The sequence below is a fragment of the Vanacampus margaritifer genome, chromosome 9, assembly GCF_051991255.1.
Source record: "Vanacampus margaritifer isolate UIUO_Vmar chromosome 9, RoL_Vmar_1.0, whole genome shotgun sequence".
NCBI lineage: Eukaryota > Metazoa > Chordata > Actinopteri > Syngnathiformes > Syngnathidae > Vanacampus > Vanacampus margaritifer.
In genome coordinates, this window is record NC_135440.1 from 4,796,109 (window position 1) to 4,815,105 (window position 18,997).

Sequence of the window (18,997 nt, forward strand, 5' to 3'; positions counted from 1 at the left end):
ATACAAATATACTTTTGAGTCCTACTATTAAGTCTAACATGTACAAATACATTGAAACATTGTGTAAAGCACCATGAAGCTGAATTTTATTGATATCTCTGCTTCATAGACAACCAGACCTTCATTTAATAACTATACAAACGAGCTACTCGATTAGTGATTCAGTAATTGACTCACCTGATATGAAGTGATCTCTACACAAGCAATGAGGAGGATCCCAAATCCTTGTTGTTGACCCTTTTTATGGCTGCTGTGATCTATTGGCTACGCATTGGTTCCTCTTTTGGTAGCCTGAAGAATGGTGGATTCTTTTTTTGCCTTTTCTCGTTGTGGTAGCTGATCCACAACAGCCGTCAATCATTTTTAAAGTGTGGCGTTTGCCATTTATATAAAGTGGCAGACGCGTTTTCTATTCCGCTAAAATGGCTGCGCTAACGCCCATTTTGGGACGCGTGACATCAACGTCCGGATCTTTATTAACCTGTTCACCTGTGGGATGTTCCAAAAAGGTGTTTCCTCAACTTTCTCAGCCTTTTTTGGCACCTGTCCCAGCTTTTTAGGACATGTTGCAGTCATAAAATTCTAAATTAATGATAATTTGCTAAAAACAAAGTTTATCAGTTTTAAAAATGTAATATCTTGTCTTTGTAGTGTTTTCAATTAAATACAGGTTGAACATGATTTGCAAATCATTGCATTCTGTTTTTTATTTACGTTTAACACAACATCCCAACTTCATTGGAATTGGTTTTGTATTAAAAAAAACGTGCAATAAAAGCTAATAAATATTAATGTGTAGTATTGCCATAGCCTAACCTGCTCCTCAGTGATGCTCTGCAGTCGCACATGAAGCACCTCCAGCATCTCTGGTACCTGGCACAAATAAATTCAGACTCTGTGAGACCAAAACTACTGTTATTTCAAATGACGCAACAAGCACAGTGTCCAGCAATCAAGGGTGTGCCGCCTGTAAGCAATAGTGCTACCATCTCTTGTAGTCCGCCTCCTCTGTTCTTCAACAACGTGTTCAGGATGACGGATGAAGCTCTGCAACAGTTCGTCTGACTGTCAACCAGCCCCTCGAACAACATGAACACCAATGTGGTCATTTGCTGCTGAGGTAGACGCTTACTCATCACCTGAAGTGCATGAGAAAATACACAATTGACAGCACATTTGTTACATTCATACACAACCACTAAATGATAGATTAAAGCTACATTCATCCCAAAAGAGCCTGTTATTGACTGAGTATGTGCTGAAATGTACCTTGGTGAGCTCAGAGCAGGTCTTGTAGAGGATTGAATGGTCAGGGTTTTCTAGTTGTGTTTTAAGGTGCAAGAGACCTTCCACTGCTTCATCTTTATAGTCAAGGGCGAAACCTGAATTTCATATTCAACAGGACAAATTTAATTAAAAGGCATGCATTTGAAAAAAAATAAAAATGAGACTACTGTATACTATACATCATCATTACAGCTGAGTCTTATTGCACAATTTATGATTTAGCCAGTTTGATTGGCAATTTTTTTTCCTGTTCTAACATGCCTGGCCCACAGTGCAGAAAAGCATTCTCCATAGTTGGGTGTGGAAGAACCTGACATCCTAATTCCTTTTAGCTGTAATTGCCAGTGACTCAGTTTTGTCAGTGTATGTCAACCTGAAACTAAAAACTATTTTAAAAATTAATAAATAAAAACTAAAAAACTGAGAGCCCACACATTATATTACATAATAACACACATGAGAAGGCTCATCAATGTTTTTTTGTTAAAAAAAACAACTGTTTTCACCTTCATAGTGGAGTTGGATAGAAAGCAGTATGTATACACAGTCGATAGCGGTGGTCCGGACAGCAAGATGAGGGTCGGAACAGCGTGGAGACAGTCGACCGAGCAGAGCTCCAAGGTTGTGGAAGGACATCATGTTCTAGACAAGGTTGCACGCAAGAAAAAGTCTAAATTAGATGTCATGTAGTAAATCAACACTTGAATCTGTGCCTGTGTCCAAATTCACAAAGATGGGTCCTCCGAAGGCCGAATTTGTCGGCTGCATGATGTAAGTCCGCGCGTGCTGTCGAGTCATGCAGCCGACAAATTTGGCCTTTGGAGGACCCAGCCTTGTGAATTTGGAAACAAACTACGTGTTCACCTTTACTGTCATGTTGTCCAGGTAGTGAGTCAGCATGTGAACAGTGGCCGAGATAGCTCTCTCTCTCTCGTGGTCTAATGTTGAGGTCAGCCAGCATTCAACGTGCTGTGTAAGACATAACAACATGATGATGTTAGTCGATAAAGCGCAACGGAGAGAAACATCAGACAGATTTAATAATTATTAGGTTACAAAGAACACAATATATTTGATATGTTTATCATTTAATTCCCTATAGTATGACAGACTGTCAATGCAATGATCTTAAAATCAGTGTAAAAATGTGACAGTACATAACTATGACAATGGTTGGCTTTGTGTATTAAACTTGTACTCATTTATTTATTTATCTATCTATCTATTAGCATTCAATGAATATATACTTTTATCCACTTCAGGAGTATTAAACATCTCAATTAGAGGAAGATGCATTATAAACATTAAAAATACTTGGAATTAATCACAACAAATTTGAGACATTATTGCGCTTATTCTGCGTCAAACCAAGCATTTATAGATAGTCATAATCTTATTGTTATATGAAACTAAAACTGACTAACAAAAGCTGTGACAATTTTTCATGCAATGGTAATGTGAGCACCTCAATCGATTTGTCCTATATCTCCTTTTAGAATAAAGAAAGAAAGACATCAGGCTTCCCTAATCCTGGTGCTTGAGGACCAGAGCCCTGCAGGTTTGAGATGATTATATGCATCAGGTGTGTTGGAAGACGGACATCTAAAAACTGCAGGGCTCTGGCCCTTGAGAACCAGAATTGGGGAAGCCGGCTATACAATATCCATGCAACTCAGGTTTGCTGCTTTTAAATTTGTGCCATTCGTGTCACACACAAAAAAAAACAGCAAAAATACTGCCGATTTCTCAGTCATTCTTTCCCTGATGGTGTTGTAGTCCATACAACAGTAACTGACATTGTATTCATCAATTCCTTTTTTATTCTATACCAATGCCACTTCCTATGGCTTTTACTTGGAGAAATTTAAAATTCAAGATTAAGTGCTTCAGTGTCATTTTTAAAGAAAGAGTGGTTATGTTTAAAAAAAAATATATATATATATATATATATTTTATAAAAAAGTCAGTTTTACCATCAGGCTTTTGCACTGTGCATTTAGCCATATCTCGAGGCACTGTATAAAACACAATTTTCTCTAAACGGTCTGTTTTATGTGCAATGGCACCGTCACAAATTAAAGTCTTCTATATCAGTTAATGTTAACTTAAAATAAACTCGGTATGCTGGTTTTTACACATTGCTTGAACATGAAAGTAAAGACTAGTATTGAGATTGGCTCATGAGATTTTTGTTTAAGATAACATTATTTGAAATGATGACGCACAAATGAAGACACTCCTAATAATTATCAGTTGTATATATTACGCAGTCTTATGATGTGAAATGACTTCAATGTTTTGGAAGTGAAAATTAATTTTCAACAAAATTTCTGTAATCATACAACATATCTTATTCAGAGAACTGGATGTATGTCATTTATTCTGCGCACAGTAAATCAATAATTCATGATAATGAATACTGGCAATGTTACAAATTAGAAGAGCTACATGGGAAAGAGTCCTACCTTGAATACACACTGTAATCTATCAGGCGTGGGATCCTTGCCGAGCACACTGCTCAGTAACCCATGCAGTGAAGACAATGTGTCTTTATACAAGGCCTGCACACATGACATGTTGGTCTGATTAACAATGTGTTGTCATAAAAATGTAGTACATGTGCAAGCGTGTTTGTATCTTAAGGTAGGCGGTAAAAATGTACTCAATTCACCTTTCTTTGTTTGGGGTCAAGTATTTCTTCTTCTTTTGTTGTTTTCTCAGGAGAGTGTGTCTCGGGTGGAAGAGAGAACACGCTGTTCACACACACCTTCAACAAGTCAAAACTCTCATTCTCACTCAATGCCGGGTCAAGGGGCCTGAAGCACTAAAAGGTCAAAGGATAAAACACTGGAAAATGAAATGAGTGTCACACCAGAAAGAATGACAACTCTCTGTTTGCAATAAGCTGTACAAACTCAACCTCGTAGAACAGTTTCTTTCATTTAGCTGTCAGTAGTTCTTTGTTAGGCGGGAAAAAAACACATTCATTGCAGAGAATAAATGTCAATAGCTAGTCTACTTCAAATGTGAAACTCTTGAGGAACATAACTGTAGGAGGATACATTAGGTTGGCACAAGTGCTCATCACCAGGTGGCGCACTGGAGTCCGAAGTGCATCAGCAGGTTCTGCCTTTATAAAATCCTGTCCATGAAAACAAATCAGCAAGAAATTAATCAATCAAGGTTTTGTTCTACTTGTCGTTTGTTGGTTAGCAGAATTAGCCCAAAATTATGCTACCAAACATTTGTGAAAAGGTCAATATGCAGCAGTGTAGTATATAATTGAAAATGTACTTTTTAATTGCTTGCATAAATATATCGTATCAATTATGAAATTACACAACAAATTCAAATTTGATCTGATCTGCCCCTGCCCGTCTGTTACCAAGCCATTCTGATGTTGGCCCTATTGTTACTTAACAATCAGGCAAATAATAATTTCCAATCAATTAAATATTTAATTAACCTAACATGTATTTGGTATGTAGTCGGAATTATTCAGAGTATCTAAAGGAAAACCACACAAACTAGGTGAGAGCATACAGCCTCTTCAGAGGTAGGGCTAAGCAAACTAGACGGTCAAGCAGATGCCACATTAACTACATGCTCCACCATTTATTTTATGAAGCAACTTAAAAGTGCTGATCACTCACCTGGATCACAGCAATGAGTTCTTTTTTGCGAGAGAAGACATAGCCTTGCTTCTTTACACACTCACTGATGGCTTTGGCAACAAGGCCAACACTCTGGATCAAACTTAGTTTCATTGTCAAATCCTAACATTGGCCATACAGACACACAATTGCAGGTACACAAAAAAGGTAGGGACACAAAAGAGAGCAAGGTGAGAGGACACAAACATCGCAACATTATGTTGACAGATTTAAATGCCAATTCTGAAGAATGAGATATGTATTCCACCACCAGTAGCAGATTTTATTAACAGCAAAGCAAAAGTAAACTTGAGAATTAAGAGCAATATGCAATGTAAACCTTTTAGACCTGAAGATTGAGCTGCCGTTCTTCAGGGGTGTCCAAATCCAGTCCTCAAGGGCCACTACTATCCTGCATGCTTTAGATCAGAGGTGCCCAAAATCCGATCATCAAGAGCCCCAATCCAGCCTGTTTTCCATGTCTCCCTAATCCAATACATCGGACTCAAATGATCAGATCATCAACAAGCTTTGCAGAAGCCTCATAACGATCCTGATTATGAATCAGGTGTTTTGGAGGAGTGAAACATTGAAAACAGGCTGGATTGGGGCTCTCGAGGACCAGACATGAGCACCCCTGCTTCAGATCAGCTCATCATCAAGCTCTGCAGAAGCCCGAAGACGATCCTGGTCATTTTAATTAGGTGTGTTGGAGGAGGGAGACATCTAAAACATGCAGGGTAGAGGCCCTCGAAGACCAGATTTGGAAACACCTGTTGTAGATTAAGAGAATGAATCAGTGTTGATTAGAGGAGGTCAGTTCAACAGCCACCCACAGGCTCCGGCATAGGAAGTGACAGACCCGTTTGAAGCTGAGATGCATGAACAAAATGCTAGGAGTCAAAAAGAAAATAACAAGTAGCCTGCTCAGCATTCACATGTTGTTCATTATTGTTCTGTTTACCTTTCGTAAGCAACTGAGAAAGACTAACGCAGACTTAAAGCATTTTGGCAACCAAGAAATGCTCCCATCATAGTGCCAATCCCATTGACAAGATGATACCCTTTAGTGGAAAAGTTGGAAAATTGTAAGGTTGTTAAAAAAGTTGGATACAAATGAAAATGCTTGATGCAATAAAGATATTTTTGACTTTTAGGAGTTAAGGTAAGATTTCAAAGACAGCATCACTGCAAACGTGTGCACCAGAAAAAGGAAAAAGACCAGGAAGTAAGAAAGTTAACTTGCAAGTTGAAATTGAATTGAAAGAGCCCTTCTTATCCCTATGACGATACCTTTGTCTCTACTTTAATCCCCAGAACCTGTATGAAATAGAGGTAATATAGTCACAAACCCAAATATGAATATTGGGGTTGAAACCCCAAAAAATTGCTACAACCTATAAGCTACATTTATTAGCTTTTGCCTGTTAGAAAAAAAAATCTACGAGAATTAATGATAGAGGACAAATCACAAAAGTTTCACAGACATACAGTATGTTCATTTAAATGTACCGGTATGCATTATTCATGACTGCGTGTGCTTGTGCGGATATAATTGATTCAACACAAAAATACTATCTGAAAATATTGATAAATTGTTAAAGTTTCCATTTTGTGATCACAACGGTAAACATCTTTACAGCGTATAACCACAATATTTGTATTACCTTAGTGTTGAAGTGTTTACTGATGCAGCGAAGAATGTCTTGATCTATGCGATTCAGGATCTTTTCTGGAGGAGCATTCACAGCCACTTGACCATAACACAAGATTAATGTGCTTTTTACCTTCTCCAGTTCGACGTCGTTACGATCCTGAGGACAGGAGCCGCAAAGAGAAATTGAGGATCAACTGATAACTTTATGATTTGGAATTTATTAGAAATGTTCCATTTACTTTGAGCAGGTTGAAGATACTTGGGGATTTCTTGAATGCATCAGACTTTCCAAACTCATCAAGCTTGGCCAGAGTTCCTTCTAAATGGCTGTTGGCACACAATCCAATGCCCAGAGCCACACCCTGACCAAATGAGTAAACCAAATGAGTTATGTTCACCTTATCCAGATCTAAGTGAAGTCCAGTACTATTTAATCAAATTTATGGGAACATTTTCATCCAAATGTTCTTCTTTCCTATATTTATCCAACTGCATTGATTTAGCAAGAATATTTAGTTTGTCAGTGGTGGTCCTTTTCAACATAAATACAAAAAAAGAAAAATATATTTTTTGTTTTTTTAATGTGCTGTTTAGTCATATCTTGCAATAAATATTTATTGAACATGAATTTCTACATTGTAAAATAGATCATCTTTAAATGCAAAGTATCAATATTGAATAGTATCAAGGGCCCATCGAGCTGCCATTTTGGCTTAGTGCTACCACTAAACCTGCATCACTTGAGAAATTCACTAAGAGTTTAATTCAAGTCAATTACTCTAGGCAAAAATCAGCTCAAGAGAATGTAGTAATTTAGTTGACAATACCTCTCTTTCAACAGCATCATTGTGTCGTGATGTGAGGAGGATTTCCTGCAACTGTTTTTTAACAAAGTCCTTATTAAAAGTATGCTGTAGGGTGACTCCAATACACTGATAAAGGAAACTCTGTCAAAGAAATAACATTTTAAAAGATTATTTCAACTTGCAATGGTTTCTGCTTATAAAGTAGTTAGTGGGTGTGTACCTTCTCATCCAAAGCATTGTTATAGGTGGAAAGATAACTTGTTGATTCTGCTGCAAACTGGCATACCCACTTGTCATCCTCAACAGCTCCCAATGTTTTAGACAGGAGCTGGAGACAATTCAATTATAGAGGCACGTCAGTCAAACATAAAGTTTGTTAAAATAATATTTACAAAGGATATTCATGGCTCTGATTGAGGAAACCATACAGCTAGCGTGTTTGTCGAGCCATTGACATTGCATCGTTAAAAAAAAAAAACATTCTTGACACTTTATATTGGTCAATTATATTGGTCAATAAGTCTTAAAAATCACAGACCCATTGAGATTAAGCAATAATACAGATTTGTGATAGAATATGAAATAAGTCTAGAATACACAATAACTACAGACAGTTACCTAGTTCAAATGAAATCAATGGTTACACCACAGACTGGATATTAGTAAACGCTGTGATATGGATAATGGATGAATGTTCAATTTACTCTAGTGTACATAATCTTTTTCTTTCTTTTTTTAACAAAAAAAAAATCAACCTTCAACAGATTTTCATCCCAACTTTTCTTATCAAGGCTCTCTGCCGTTGACTCTGAAAACAAAATGGCCAAGAAAGTCAGAAAAAGACATTTGCTTTTGATAGAAATTCAAATAATGACCATTTTAAAAAAAACACTTATTTGAACTGACTTGGTTTAAAGATTATTTCCATCAAGTAGGATCTATTTTTGCTCTCAGCGAAACATCTTACCTTCCAGTACAGTCAGGAGAGGAGGGATCTCTTGGTCCCAAACAGCCTCTGTGTTGCGGTGAATGTTGACAGAGAGGATTTGTAGGAGGGAGAGTGATGGAGCGCCATGACCTCTGTTATTGAATGGAAATGCTGCATTGACCTGGAATGAACAAAACATCATCAGGCATAAGTTTGGTGAATAGAAGCGCCAAGCAAGAATAGAAGCTGCTACTTTGTTAAACCGTACTCTTAAGATCGATTGGATATTAAAGGATTTAAAATAAAATAATTGAAAACAATTACTTTGTATTTTTGATTTTCCATGTGTGTTTAAACGTGGCTTGTACTTACTAGCAGTTTGATCATCAGAGTTTGAGGAGAAGGAAGATTGACTACAAGAGACAGAAAAAAAAAGTTAACTTGTCAATTTTGTACGTAAAATGACCACATCCAGATATGTAAAACTAGCAGACATTCCAATAACTTCTCCCCTCTTGCTGTCAAATCCCTTAACAGTTGACTCAAAACTTCATAATGGCAATTTGCAAATGTTTGTACAGCACTAATAGTACCCTTGCATTATGTCTGTACTTTTGTGTCATGTTTTTGTTTGCCACAGTTGCTAATTACCACAGTACTATATGTAGCTCATACTAGCGCAGACAGATTCCTTGTGTTTTTAATCTGATGTTGCACCTACCTTCCTGTGAAAAGTCTATATTGAAGGTAGGTTCCTTGTTGTCTTTCTTTTTATTGCCAAGTACAATCAGACTCTTACACAGTGGCGTGGTGGCATTGCTGTACTGTGGCGGGGTTAGGTAGTAGAGCAACTTTGGCCAAAGCACCTAGATCAAATGAATATATCAGCTCCAGGGACATAACATCAAAGGATACAACAGACAGAAGTAAAACTGAGTGACTGCTGCTTTACATACATCAGCCAGACGTCCAACAGTTGTTGTCAGTAGATGAAGAGTGTTATCACACATCGACCGCAACGACTCATTTGTTACCTCTTCTGGGTCTGCAGGTTTCTGTCCACGCTATAGGAAGACAAGCAAATGTTTAATTTTCATTACATGATGATTTTCTTTGCAAACCGAACCAATTGGGCTACTGTACATTCAAAATACATCTATAACCACTTGCAGGATTCTACATTCAGCCTTTTCGGTTGGTGGCCCGACGTGGCCTTGCCAGAATCAGCACTGGCCCTGTATATTGCTGGCATTGGGCCGATACCTCACGTCAAAATTCGGTCAATTTAATTTTTTTCCAAAAAATCTATGCTATTAGTCGGTCCCCACATGTTTTTTTTCCCCACCACAAATTATTCACGAATTTTCGAAAATAGTTTGCTTTCCTTAATGCATTGTCAATGATTGAACAATAAAAAAATTTTTAAGGCATCTTAAAAAGGGATGATGTCGACAACACAGCACATCAATAAAACTCGCCACTTCAACACCACGAGCACAACGCCACAAAGCACTTGGCAAAACAAAAGAAAAGATAACTATAATAATTAGTAATAAAAGATCATTGATAATGATTCGTAGTAAAAGATATGGTTATTCATAATTAAAAATAACTTTTGTATAGTATACATAAGCAAGTGCACATTATGTTTGCGCATGCGTGAAAATCAAGTAAAACATGCCTGGAGGACCTTTGGGTTGCGAATGGGGGAGAGGGTTGGGCGTGGTTTGACTGTGATTGACAGCAGCAACTCACTTAGAAGGCTTTTGAGGAGGCGTATGAGAATGAGCCAGTGGGTGGCGGGGTCGACTACATCATGCGGAACAAGTGATGGAGTACGCATAGTCTTGTGTAATGAGAGGACAAACAGCCAAATTGTGTTTATCTCCGTGATTAACCTTAAGATGGCACTCCAAAGACGGTTTTTGCCCCAAATTCAAGCTTTCAACAAACATGCACTAAAATGTCAAAATGACCAGGACATGTAGACAGCATTTGTAAACACCAGTTTATACAGTTCATCAGCAAAAAAAAACTAAAAAGTTGATTTAGTGTTGAGTTACTCTTTAAGTGACAAACCGACAGGTATACTTTGCGCCATTTATAAGACTTGTACAGACTTAAAAGAAAGATCCAGACAGACGTAAGAGAGGCCACAATTTTTACATTTCTTGAACACATTTATTTTGTCAATATCCTGAAACCGAGTGTACAGTTGGAAGCATCACGATAAACCTGAAATAGTTTTCCAGTCACTGTCACTTTTTAAATAGATAAACGTTTCCACATTGTGTTGGGTTTAGTTTATATTTATTATTGCGACATATGTCATTGCGATATGTCACATTGGCGATTGATTCGCTGAGTGTTATGTGGCCAGAACAACACTATTTGTGTTTTGATTAAAATTTGTGGTTTATCAAGTTCTTTTCAAGGCAAGTCCAAATAATTAAATTAAGCATGACAGTGCTGTCATGAAATGTGTAAATGTAGAATAAATGTTAAGTGTAGGGGTGGGTGATATATAGGCAAAAAATATATATCAATATAGTTGCAAATGTACTGTTGTTATGATGCAGAGTACAAAGTGTGTAAAAACTGAATATTAAGTAAATATCCAACATCCGGTAAACTTAAATTAAAATTACTCGCTAAAATGAAGGACTCTATTAACTCACTTTAAAACACAGCTGTCTTCCGCTCGCCTGGCACTACCAAGCCACGCGACAGAATGAAGACATATCACTTCCTCCTCCTTTGCAGTCCATGCAAGCTGATTCGCCAAATGAAGACTTGAAATAATGCACCCCCACCCCCAAGGCTCCCATAAGGCACACGCAAATTGGGTGTTCACTGTTACTCTCTGGTAACCTAACCAAATGTCCTGACTATACACAAATATAGAAAAATACTTAAAAATAAAATATAGAGAAATACTTAAAAATAAAATACTGAGATTCATTAAAAAAACAAAAAGCAAAAAAAATAAAAATGCTTTACCTGATATGTGTCCGGTAATGCACAGTGTTGAACTATGAATCGCACCAGTAACTCTCCTCCATCCAACTCCAGGTAACCATGATGGGCCATAGCACTGATAACCTGGACCACGCGCTTCTTAACCTAAGTCGAGAGGACAGAGTTCATGCTTGTCTAAATGAGAATCAGTTGCATGAATGCATACAGGTGTTACCTTGTTACTGTGGTCAGCCATTGGTTGCCTAATGCTGGCTAGTATCAGAAGCTTCTTAGTCTCCATCATGGAAGCTGCAACACATATGCACAATTATCATATTATTATTATGAGGGGGCTCGAGTCGAGATTGGAGCTCAGACTCTCTCAACTGTGAGACGCATGCTCCCACCAGCACCACCCCACTGTGTTGTTACATAAAACTTTTAAATACATACTTCAGAATGCCCCTGTCAAATAAACATGTGAATGGGAAAAGTTGGGGATAAATATGGTGAGTGTATTTGCTCACTGCTTGAGTTGATGAGGTGACGCAGGACAGCCAGGGAGCCAAACCGACTCCGCTCATTGCTGTTCTCTAGTCTCTGAAGAACAAACATGACCAGTCGGTCTGGGAAGGCGTTTGCTGGATTAGGAGGTAAGTGGAAAGATATATTCAAACATCAAAACCCATAAATTGTAACCAAAATAGCATACATAGTAAGATTTTAACAAGTGTGGACAAATTGGCCAAGAGTAAACAAGTGATTACATCACATGTTTAGCATCATAGTTAATACTGTACAATCCTCAAAAGGGACATCATGTCTGACACAAATAATGTATAATCTCATTACTGATCTTGTGAATCCATAGTAATACACCCACCATAAGGGCTGATATGCATAATAGTCTATATCACATTAATCAGAAAATACAAGGAAAGAGTCTGCTACCTAACAGACTGAAGCAACGAAGAACCTCATTGTGGTTTTTGACTGTAGGAGGGTTGCTGTAATCAACAGAGGTGGACACCTGAGGGGGGGAAACATTGTAGTCTTTCATAGGGGAATAGGGCTGAAAAGTTATCACAATTATCACAAGATAAATGTTTCATATCAGTCGGTATGGTTAAATATTGTTTTTCTTTTTAAACTCTTGCAACTATGAAAAAGTCAAATAAGCTGGATAATATAAAGATTAAATAAGCGCCTTTTTATACATTACATTACTTAGTTAGTAAAAATAAAAATAAAAATAAGAAAAACAATTACCGTGCATTGATTAAAGCTAGGGAAAAAAACATTATCAAGAGGAAAAATATAATTAAAAAATATTTGGTTAAACTAATTTTCACAGAATGTACACTTTCTGTGTACAATGAAATGTCGTTTAATATACAGTATTGTTTATATCCATGCTCCACCAGCAATGCTCTGTAAATGCTTATTTGCGGAAGACAGTACACCAAAGCAGTATTGTTGGTACAGTCAAGGGCCAGGGCTCTAAATTAACTTTTTTGATGACCAGCAAACGTGGCTGGTGACTCTCTGAAGTTACTAGAAACAATTTCAACCAGCGGGCAGCACGGTGGCTGACTGGTTAGCACGTCCGCCTCCCAGTGCTGAGGACGTGAGATCGAGTCCGGGCTTCGGCCTTCCTGGGTGGAGTTTGCATGTTCTCCCCGTGCTTGCGTGGGTTTTCACCGGGTACTCCGGTTTCCTCCCACATTCCAAAGACATGCATGGCAGGTTAATTGAACACTCCAAATTGTCCATAGGTGTGATTGTGAGTATGGTTGTTTGTCTCTGTGTGCCCTGTGATTGGCTGGCAACCAGTTCAGGGTGTACCCTGCCTACTGCCCGAAGCCAGCTGGGATAGGCTCCAGCACCCCCGCGACCCTTGTGAGGAAAAGCGGTCAAGAAAATGGATGGATGGATGGATGGAATTTCAACCAGCCAATTTTTTTCCCCCCGGTGAAAATTTTCCCAGATGTTTTTTCTTTTCAAAGCCCCTAAATATAAAGTAATAACAGTATGTATATGGCAGCATTATTATTTTAAGAGATTGATGTAGGCCTAAATTAAAGATGTGCATGACAATGTTGGTGACGACTGGTCGTAGTTAACACATTAAGATTTTTATAGTGAGCACCTATGGGTAGGAAGGCTGAATCCCAATATAATCCAAAATACTGTGACCCTAGTTTTTATATTTTCAGAGATTGAACTGGTCATACGACTCTAATTTAGGCCTACATCAATCTCTTAAAATAGCAATATGATCAGTTTGTTTACGATTGGTCGTAGTTTTCTGAAATCAAGCCACGTACGAGCACTCGCCACCGTCCCCCAGAGTCTCTCATAAGGTACGAAGGTTACCGCTAACTCGTAATTCATAGTAAAGACCTTATAAAAGTAATATTAGTCTGTTTTCAATGATGATGATGGCAACGTGTGATGTGTGTTATGTGTTTTTGTACGTGTCATAATCCCAGTATGTACTGACCAAATTTCCGGTGCGGGCTCGTTTGGCATTTGGCAGGTTGGCGGGTTAATTTAAAGCCCTGGGTACAGTTACATTAAGCCTTCATTCAATGTTATTACATATGTAGCATATCAAAAAACCTGACCAACTAAAAATGGCTCAATTTAGCAGTTGTGGCTTTTAATCATGAGCACTTTGTAGTCCGGAAATGACGGTAATAATTTTAGTAATAATGAATGATTGAAGTTATTTTTTCATTCTATCGTTGGCTATGCTTCCTAACAATGACTGTGATAATTTGTTAAAATAAAGCACTACATGGCTATATTTAGCTTGCTAATGTTGAGACTTTTTGCTTTAAGTGTAACAAATCACACTGAATAATAAAGGCAGAGCATTTGTTAATTGTCAGCCCATTTAAAGTTAAAAGGCTTTTCTGAAGCCTGTACCTGCTGATGTAGTGCAATGAGCAAGCCATCCAGTTGCGTCTCAAGCACCCTGCTTCCCATGTTAATAGACGCGTCAAGAACATGGCAAAGACTCTATAAAAAGGAAGATGAAAGACACAAACGTTCTTTGAATTAGGTCAATTGTCAACGTTATTATACTTTTACAATTATGTTTTATGCAATGTGAAATATTTAATCAAATAGTTAAAAAAGTTAAAGATGGTGTGTTTTGTTTTTTAGCATTTATGAGCCTTGATTTAAAAGCCAAAGAGTCAACTTTACTGCCGTTGCAACTCAGGGGCACCTTGCTAATGATGTAGTGCTCGTTGTTTTTCTTATACAAGGACAGAATGGCGGGGATGAGCTTGGGAATCTGTTCCTCAAGTTTATCGCTAGCCATCAGATGGCACATTGAGCCCACTGCCTCAGCTACCGTTAGCCTCAACTGAAGGACAGAGAAAAAAGGAGAACAGGACATCACTTTATACACGTCTTTGTCTTCAAACAGAGGGGAAATAAAAGTGTGATAAGCATAGCGTTGGAGTGGCAAATAGATATCTCGCTGATGGTGCTAATCACGACTGTGCAGAAAGGCAACTATTTGAAAAACTTGTAAGCTCTTACCTTCGATTCTCTGCTCTGTAACCAATTATTGAAAAGGATGTCAAATGAAGCACAGATCTCACTTGAGAATGTGTCCTGCCTGACTGTGGGATCTGGAGCCTTGTCGAGATTGGCAAGGTACTCCAAGATGCTGTCACTGAAATGGCACAGAGCTGAACGAAAGCCACAAAAAAAGGAAAAAAATTAGAGAAGCATTCATTTTAACTCATTTTTTTCCAAAAATGTATAAATACGTTCTATTTTAAATGCAGTATGACCATGCTCCCAAAGACGCATTTATTCATTTTTTAAATGTCTTTTTTTTTAATGCTAGAGCATGCAGAAGGCTTTGATGCAGCCTCTGAACTGAAGAGAATACTTGAAGCAATAGTAGTTATTATAAAAACGGCAAGCAAGTGGCAGCAGAGTATAAGAGATCAACCAGGGCCATGTTGCAAAAAAGCCAATTTACCCACAGTTTTAAACAGATTAATGAATAATGATGAAATTTAGCGATATTCTAATGCTAATTGCTGCAAAACGGAAACAGATACAAATATACTTTTCTTCCCTGATGAAAGAAGAGACTCTAATCTTCCTTTTGGTAGGGTCCATCATTCATGTTTTTAAAGCAATAGACCACAATATTCTGTGAGCCTTGCAAAATCAGTCAAAATCCAGTAAAACAGTCGGGAACGAAGGAGGTTGCTTCAGTGAAAATGGCTGTGCGTGAATGAGTTAAAGATGCAACTTTTTTGTCGAAAATAAAACTGGAAATGGCTCCTGTCTTACTGATGGGGTGAATATTTACTGCAGAATTTCAATATACCTTTCGGAGGGTGTTAAATACTATCAACAACTTGGAAACCAAAGTAGGTTCGTACCAGAGGAGAAGACCCACTTCATGTTGTCTTGTTTGGTCAGGCTCAACATAGGCAACATGGTACCAAGAATAGCGTTTAAGAACGGCACCATGCCAAAAACTGGAGAAAAGGGAAGAGTATAGTGTTAAAAAGAAACAGTGGTCCTTTTAAAAATATGGCATTACCTATAGCAAATAAACAAAAATAATTTAGCCTGGCCTAAGACGACAGCTACTCAGTAACTGGTATGTACATGTGCATGTAAATACTAAAGTGTACCTGTGGTAGTCAGAAGCAGAAATATATATGGTTTATCAAGAAAAATAACATTGAAACGAGTTTTTTGTTACGCACGTTTTAATACGAGCTTGTAATAGCTCCCGCAACATATTTGTCGAGATGCTGTGGCATATTTGCAGGCAACGAGAGAAGCCCCATGACGTCACCTCAACCGAACTCCCCAGATTAAACACGGTATTTTTTATAACAAATCCGAGTCATTCTTGCAACTCTCCAAAGTCAATACTCACAGACGGGCCATAAATATGTGACTGGCGACGCCCGTTTGCTAACGAAGAGATGAGACAGGAGGAGGTACTGTTGTATTCCTCCCCACGGTATGAAAGCGGGAAGCCGGATCAGGTTATAAACTTTCCATTTAAATGAATAATAATAAATAAATAATCGAGTCTGCATGACAGACTTACATCCATAGACAAGCGATCTGGCATCTCACTCAATAGTAATTAATGGGTGTGAGTGACAGCCTGTCAATGTGTTGGCATCACACCCGCCACAAAAATGGCAATGAGTACTAAAATTAACAAGTCGAATTATTTTGGCAAATACTAGACTAGATACAAAAGTGGGATCAATCGGTATTTATCAAACTTTACGACAAATACCACCCCCCCCAAATCAATGCTTTGAGATGTTTGAGACATGTTTTTCTTTTTTGGGGGGGAAAACACAACTAATATGTAGCTCTTGAGTGCTTGAGCCTGAATGTGCAATAGTTTTCATACCATTGGAATCGGAGAGGTTGGCTAACGTTTGGACCACAAAAAAGTGAGGCAAGACTCCAGGTTGAAACTTGCTCAGTATCTCCTCCATTATGTCATTGATGTGTTTGTTGCCCACAGCTACCAGAACGTTACTGGCTGCCTGCTGCCAGTCAGGAACAACATCCTTTGTGAAAAAGAAAAAGCCTAAATAGATGATCAACTTCCCCACAAAAAACTGAACAAAACTTATGTGACATTGTTCACCTTTGATCGCGTCATCTCATCTGAGGCCAAGGAGATGATGCTCTTGATCTTGGGGTAAGAGATTGCATCTATCCTGCTGCCAACAATCAGCTCAATGGTTTGAAGAATCACAACTCTGTGACTCACTACCAACTGGAGAAGGTTAGGTGAGGCAGAAAACACAGCAAGAAAAAGACATTAACAACTATTTATCAAAAAATGCAATAACATTTCAGCACAAACTGGGTTACATAACTATGGTAGATCATCTGCATTTAACCTGTAGCAAAGGCCAAGTGCCATGGAACACATTTCTTTACTGAAAGAAAAGTGTCTAATGACGAGGTCAGACTACCGGTACACAAATATAGCCAAATATTGACCCTACAGACGCGTCGCCGGCTAGCATTCACTGTCATGGCCAATTGACCTTTCGCAAAAGCCCCGCGCTCAGTTGATGCGTCCAGGTCAGACATCCTTCTGGACACTTCCAATGTAAATTAACGTACCAGAGCATGTCAGAGTGTGTTTTTGGAGCAATATCCTCCAGATCTAGGTAAAAGGGTCTACAAAGAATGCAGTGGAAAGGTATATACATAATATTCAAATATGCAGAAAAGCAGACTTCACAACTATCAAGGTGAAAGAATAAAGGTCTCTAGCTAAGTCTGAGGTAAACAACAATGGCGCCTCTCTCAGGCAACACAAAATGCTGCGAGAAAAATTAAAACTAAATAAGTTCAAAGGGCTTGTTACAATGTTATGTTCCATTGTGTGTAAACCTTAGAAAAAACATCACAGAGCTGAACTCCCAGTAAGAGACTCATCGTAAACTACCTTGGATGTCAAGTTACCCAGCGAACATTAATAACAATGATAACAAACTTGGCGAATTATTTATGATGCAAAAGTTAGTTTGAAAACAGAGCTGCTCGTTCGGTTGCTAGTTATTGATGTGGCTTTAGCCAAGCCCATTACAGTGATTTTGTAGGCCCTTCCCATCGAGCAAATGTAAGAATGCTTGTTCAAAGACACTGGTCCAGCTGTGTTTTTGGCTTTGGAGAAGGGAAGAATCGGACTCCACCTGACAAACTCTTGAGATACCTAGTGTCCGATTTACATAAACCATGGGCACATCGCTTAACCATTTTGCATGTTGGAGATCCACAGGTTGTTAGAAGTTTTTTTTTTTTTGGTAAGGTTTTATGACTTATTATTTGACTTTTTTAGGTCGACATTAAACTGGAAATCAACAGGCTGAATACGAGTTTGGCGTACCTTAACTATTTGGGTGTGTGGTTTGCTAAAGGTCAATTTTTGTAGCCCGTGTAGTGTGTCATAACTCAACAATCGGTCATCTGGCGTCTGGGACACTTCATGAGTGTGTGTTATACACAATGTCGCAGTGTGTAAAATCATTAACAGTGCAAATATCAATGACGTCTGATTTCCTGAAAAATAGTTTAAACCGATTAAGTATCACAAATACAATAATGACGTACCCTTTTGACCAGTTTCAATCAAAATTATTGCCACTTTTATTTTAATATTTTCAGAGTATGATTTGGCTATGGGTAGAGATGTACACACAAATTTTGGTGACAATCGATCATGGTTTTTGAACCCCTTTTTAGAGGATCGCAGGCTCACAGTGCCTAATCAAATGAAGGACAATGAATTTTCAGTGGTGTGCTGCTTTTAAGTGGAATGAGTCCAATTCAGTTTGATTCAATGCATTCACATTTTGTAAATCAAAGCTGATTTTCCGATTCAAAACAGTTTTTGTTAAATCACTATTATGCAGTGTTTTTGACATAATTTTCTAATAATGAAGATATACTGTCCAGTGTGGTGTTACCTTTGGGTGTTTTAGCAGGTAGTCCTGACACATAGCAAGCACTCTGTCAGGCTGCTCATTTCCCAGAGTCAGCATTGACTTCCTGACCTGAGCCTGGACATCAAAGTCTTTGTCATTAGCCGCATCGAGCAGAGCCAGGGTCACCTCTGGAGTAAAATGCAACAAGCCAGTAACAAAACGCAACGGTTATCGTTATAGTTGTTGCA

General features: G+C 38.2%; 1 protein-coding gene across 3 annotated transcripts in view; it reads right to left on the minus strand.

Moving 5' to 3' along the window:
• Window positions 1-18,997, minus strand: part of mroh1 (maestro heat-like repeat family member 1) — a 34,495-nt gene that overhangs the window by 14,720 nt on the left and 778 nt on the right. Inside the window, exons 3-32 of one of the 3 annotated variants that reach the window (XM_077576852.1) lie at window positions 18,792-18,937; window positions 16,955-17,086; window positions 16,712-16,874; window positions 15,708-15,806; window positions 14,845-14,996; window positions 14,525-14,665; window positions 14,221-14,313; window positions 12,241-12,319; window positions 11,817-11,930; window positions 11,525-11,598; window positions 11,332-11,454; window positions 9,288-9,395; window positions 9,053-9,197; window positions 8,704-8,744; window positions 8,371-8,512; window positions 8,159-8,211; window positions 7,624-7,731; window positions 7,425-7,544; window positions 6,837-6,959; window positions 6,608-6,754; window positions 6,234-6,260; window positions 4,941-5,063; window positions 4,350-4,429; window positions 3,959-4,103; window positions 3,753-3,848; window positions 2,152-2,256; window positions 1,794-1,929; window positions 1,270-1,382; window positions 987-1,139; window positions 817-873 (exon numbers count right to left, since the gene is read on the minus strand). In XM_077576852.1, the coding sequence (XP_077432978.1) occupies window positions 817-873; window positions 987-1,139; window positions 1,270-1,382; window positions 1,794-1,929; window positions 2,152-2,256; window positions 3,753-3,848; window positions 3,959-4,103; window positions 4,350-4,429; window positions 4,941-5,063; window positions 6,234-6,260; window positions 6,608-6,754; window positions 6,837-6,959; window positions 7,425-7,544; window positions 7,624-7,731; window positions 8,159-8,211; window positions 8,371-8,512; window positions 8,704-8,744; window positions 9,053-9,197; window positions 9,288-9,395; window positions 11,332-11,454; window positions 11,525-11,598; window positions 11,817-11,930; window positions 12,241-12,319; window positions 14,221-14,313; window positions 14,525-14,665; window positions 14,845-14,996; window positions 15,708-15,806; window positions 16,712-16,874; window positions 16,955-17,086; window positions 18,792-18,937 (3,338 nt within the window). Of the gene's footprint in view, window positions 1-816; window positions 874-986; window positions 1,140-1,269; window positions 1,383-1,793; window positions 1,930-2,151; window positions 2,257-3,752; window positions 3,849-3,958; window positions 4,104-4,349; window positions 4,430-4,940; window positions 5,064-6,233; window positions 6,261-6,607; window positions 6,755-6,836; window positions 6,960-7,424; window positions 7,545-7,623; window positions 7,732-8,158; window positions 8,212-8,370; window positions 8,513-8,703; window positions 8,745-9,052; window positions 9,198-9,287; window positions 9,396-11,331; window positions 11,455-11,524; window positions 11,599-11,816; window positions 11,931-12,240; window positions 12,320-14,220; window positions 14,314-14,524; window positions 14,666-14,844; window positions 14,997-15,707; window positions 15,807-16,711; window positions 16,875-16,954; window positions 17,087-18,791; window positions 18,938-18,997 lie in introns of those variants that run through there. The other 2 variants (XM_077576853.1, XM_077576854.1) reach the window with 2 other exon arrangements.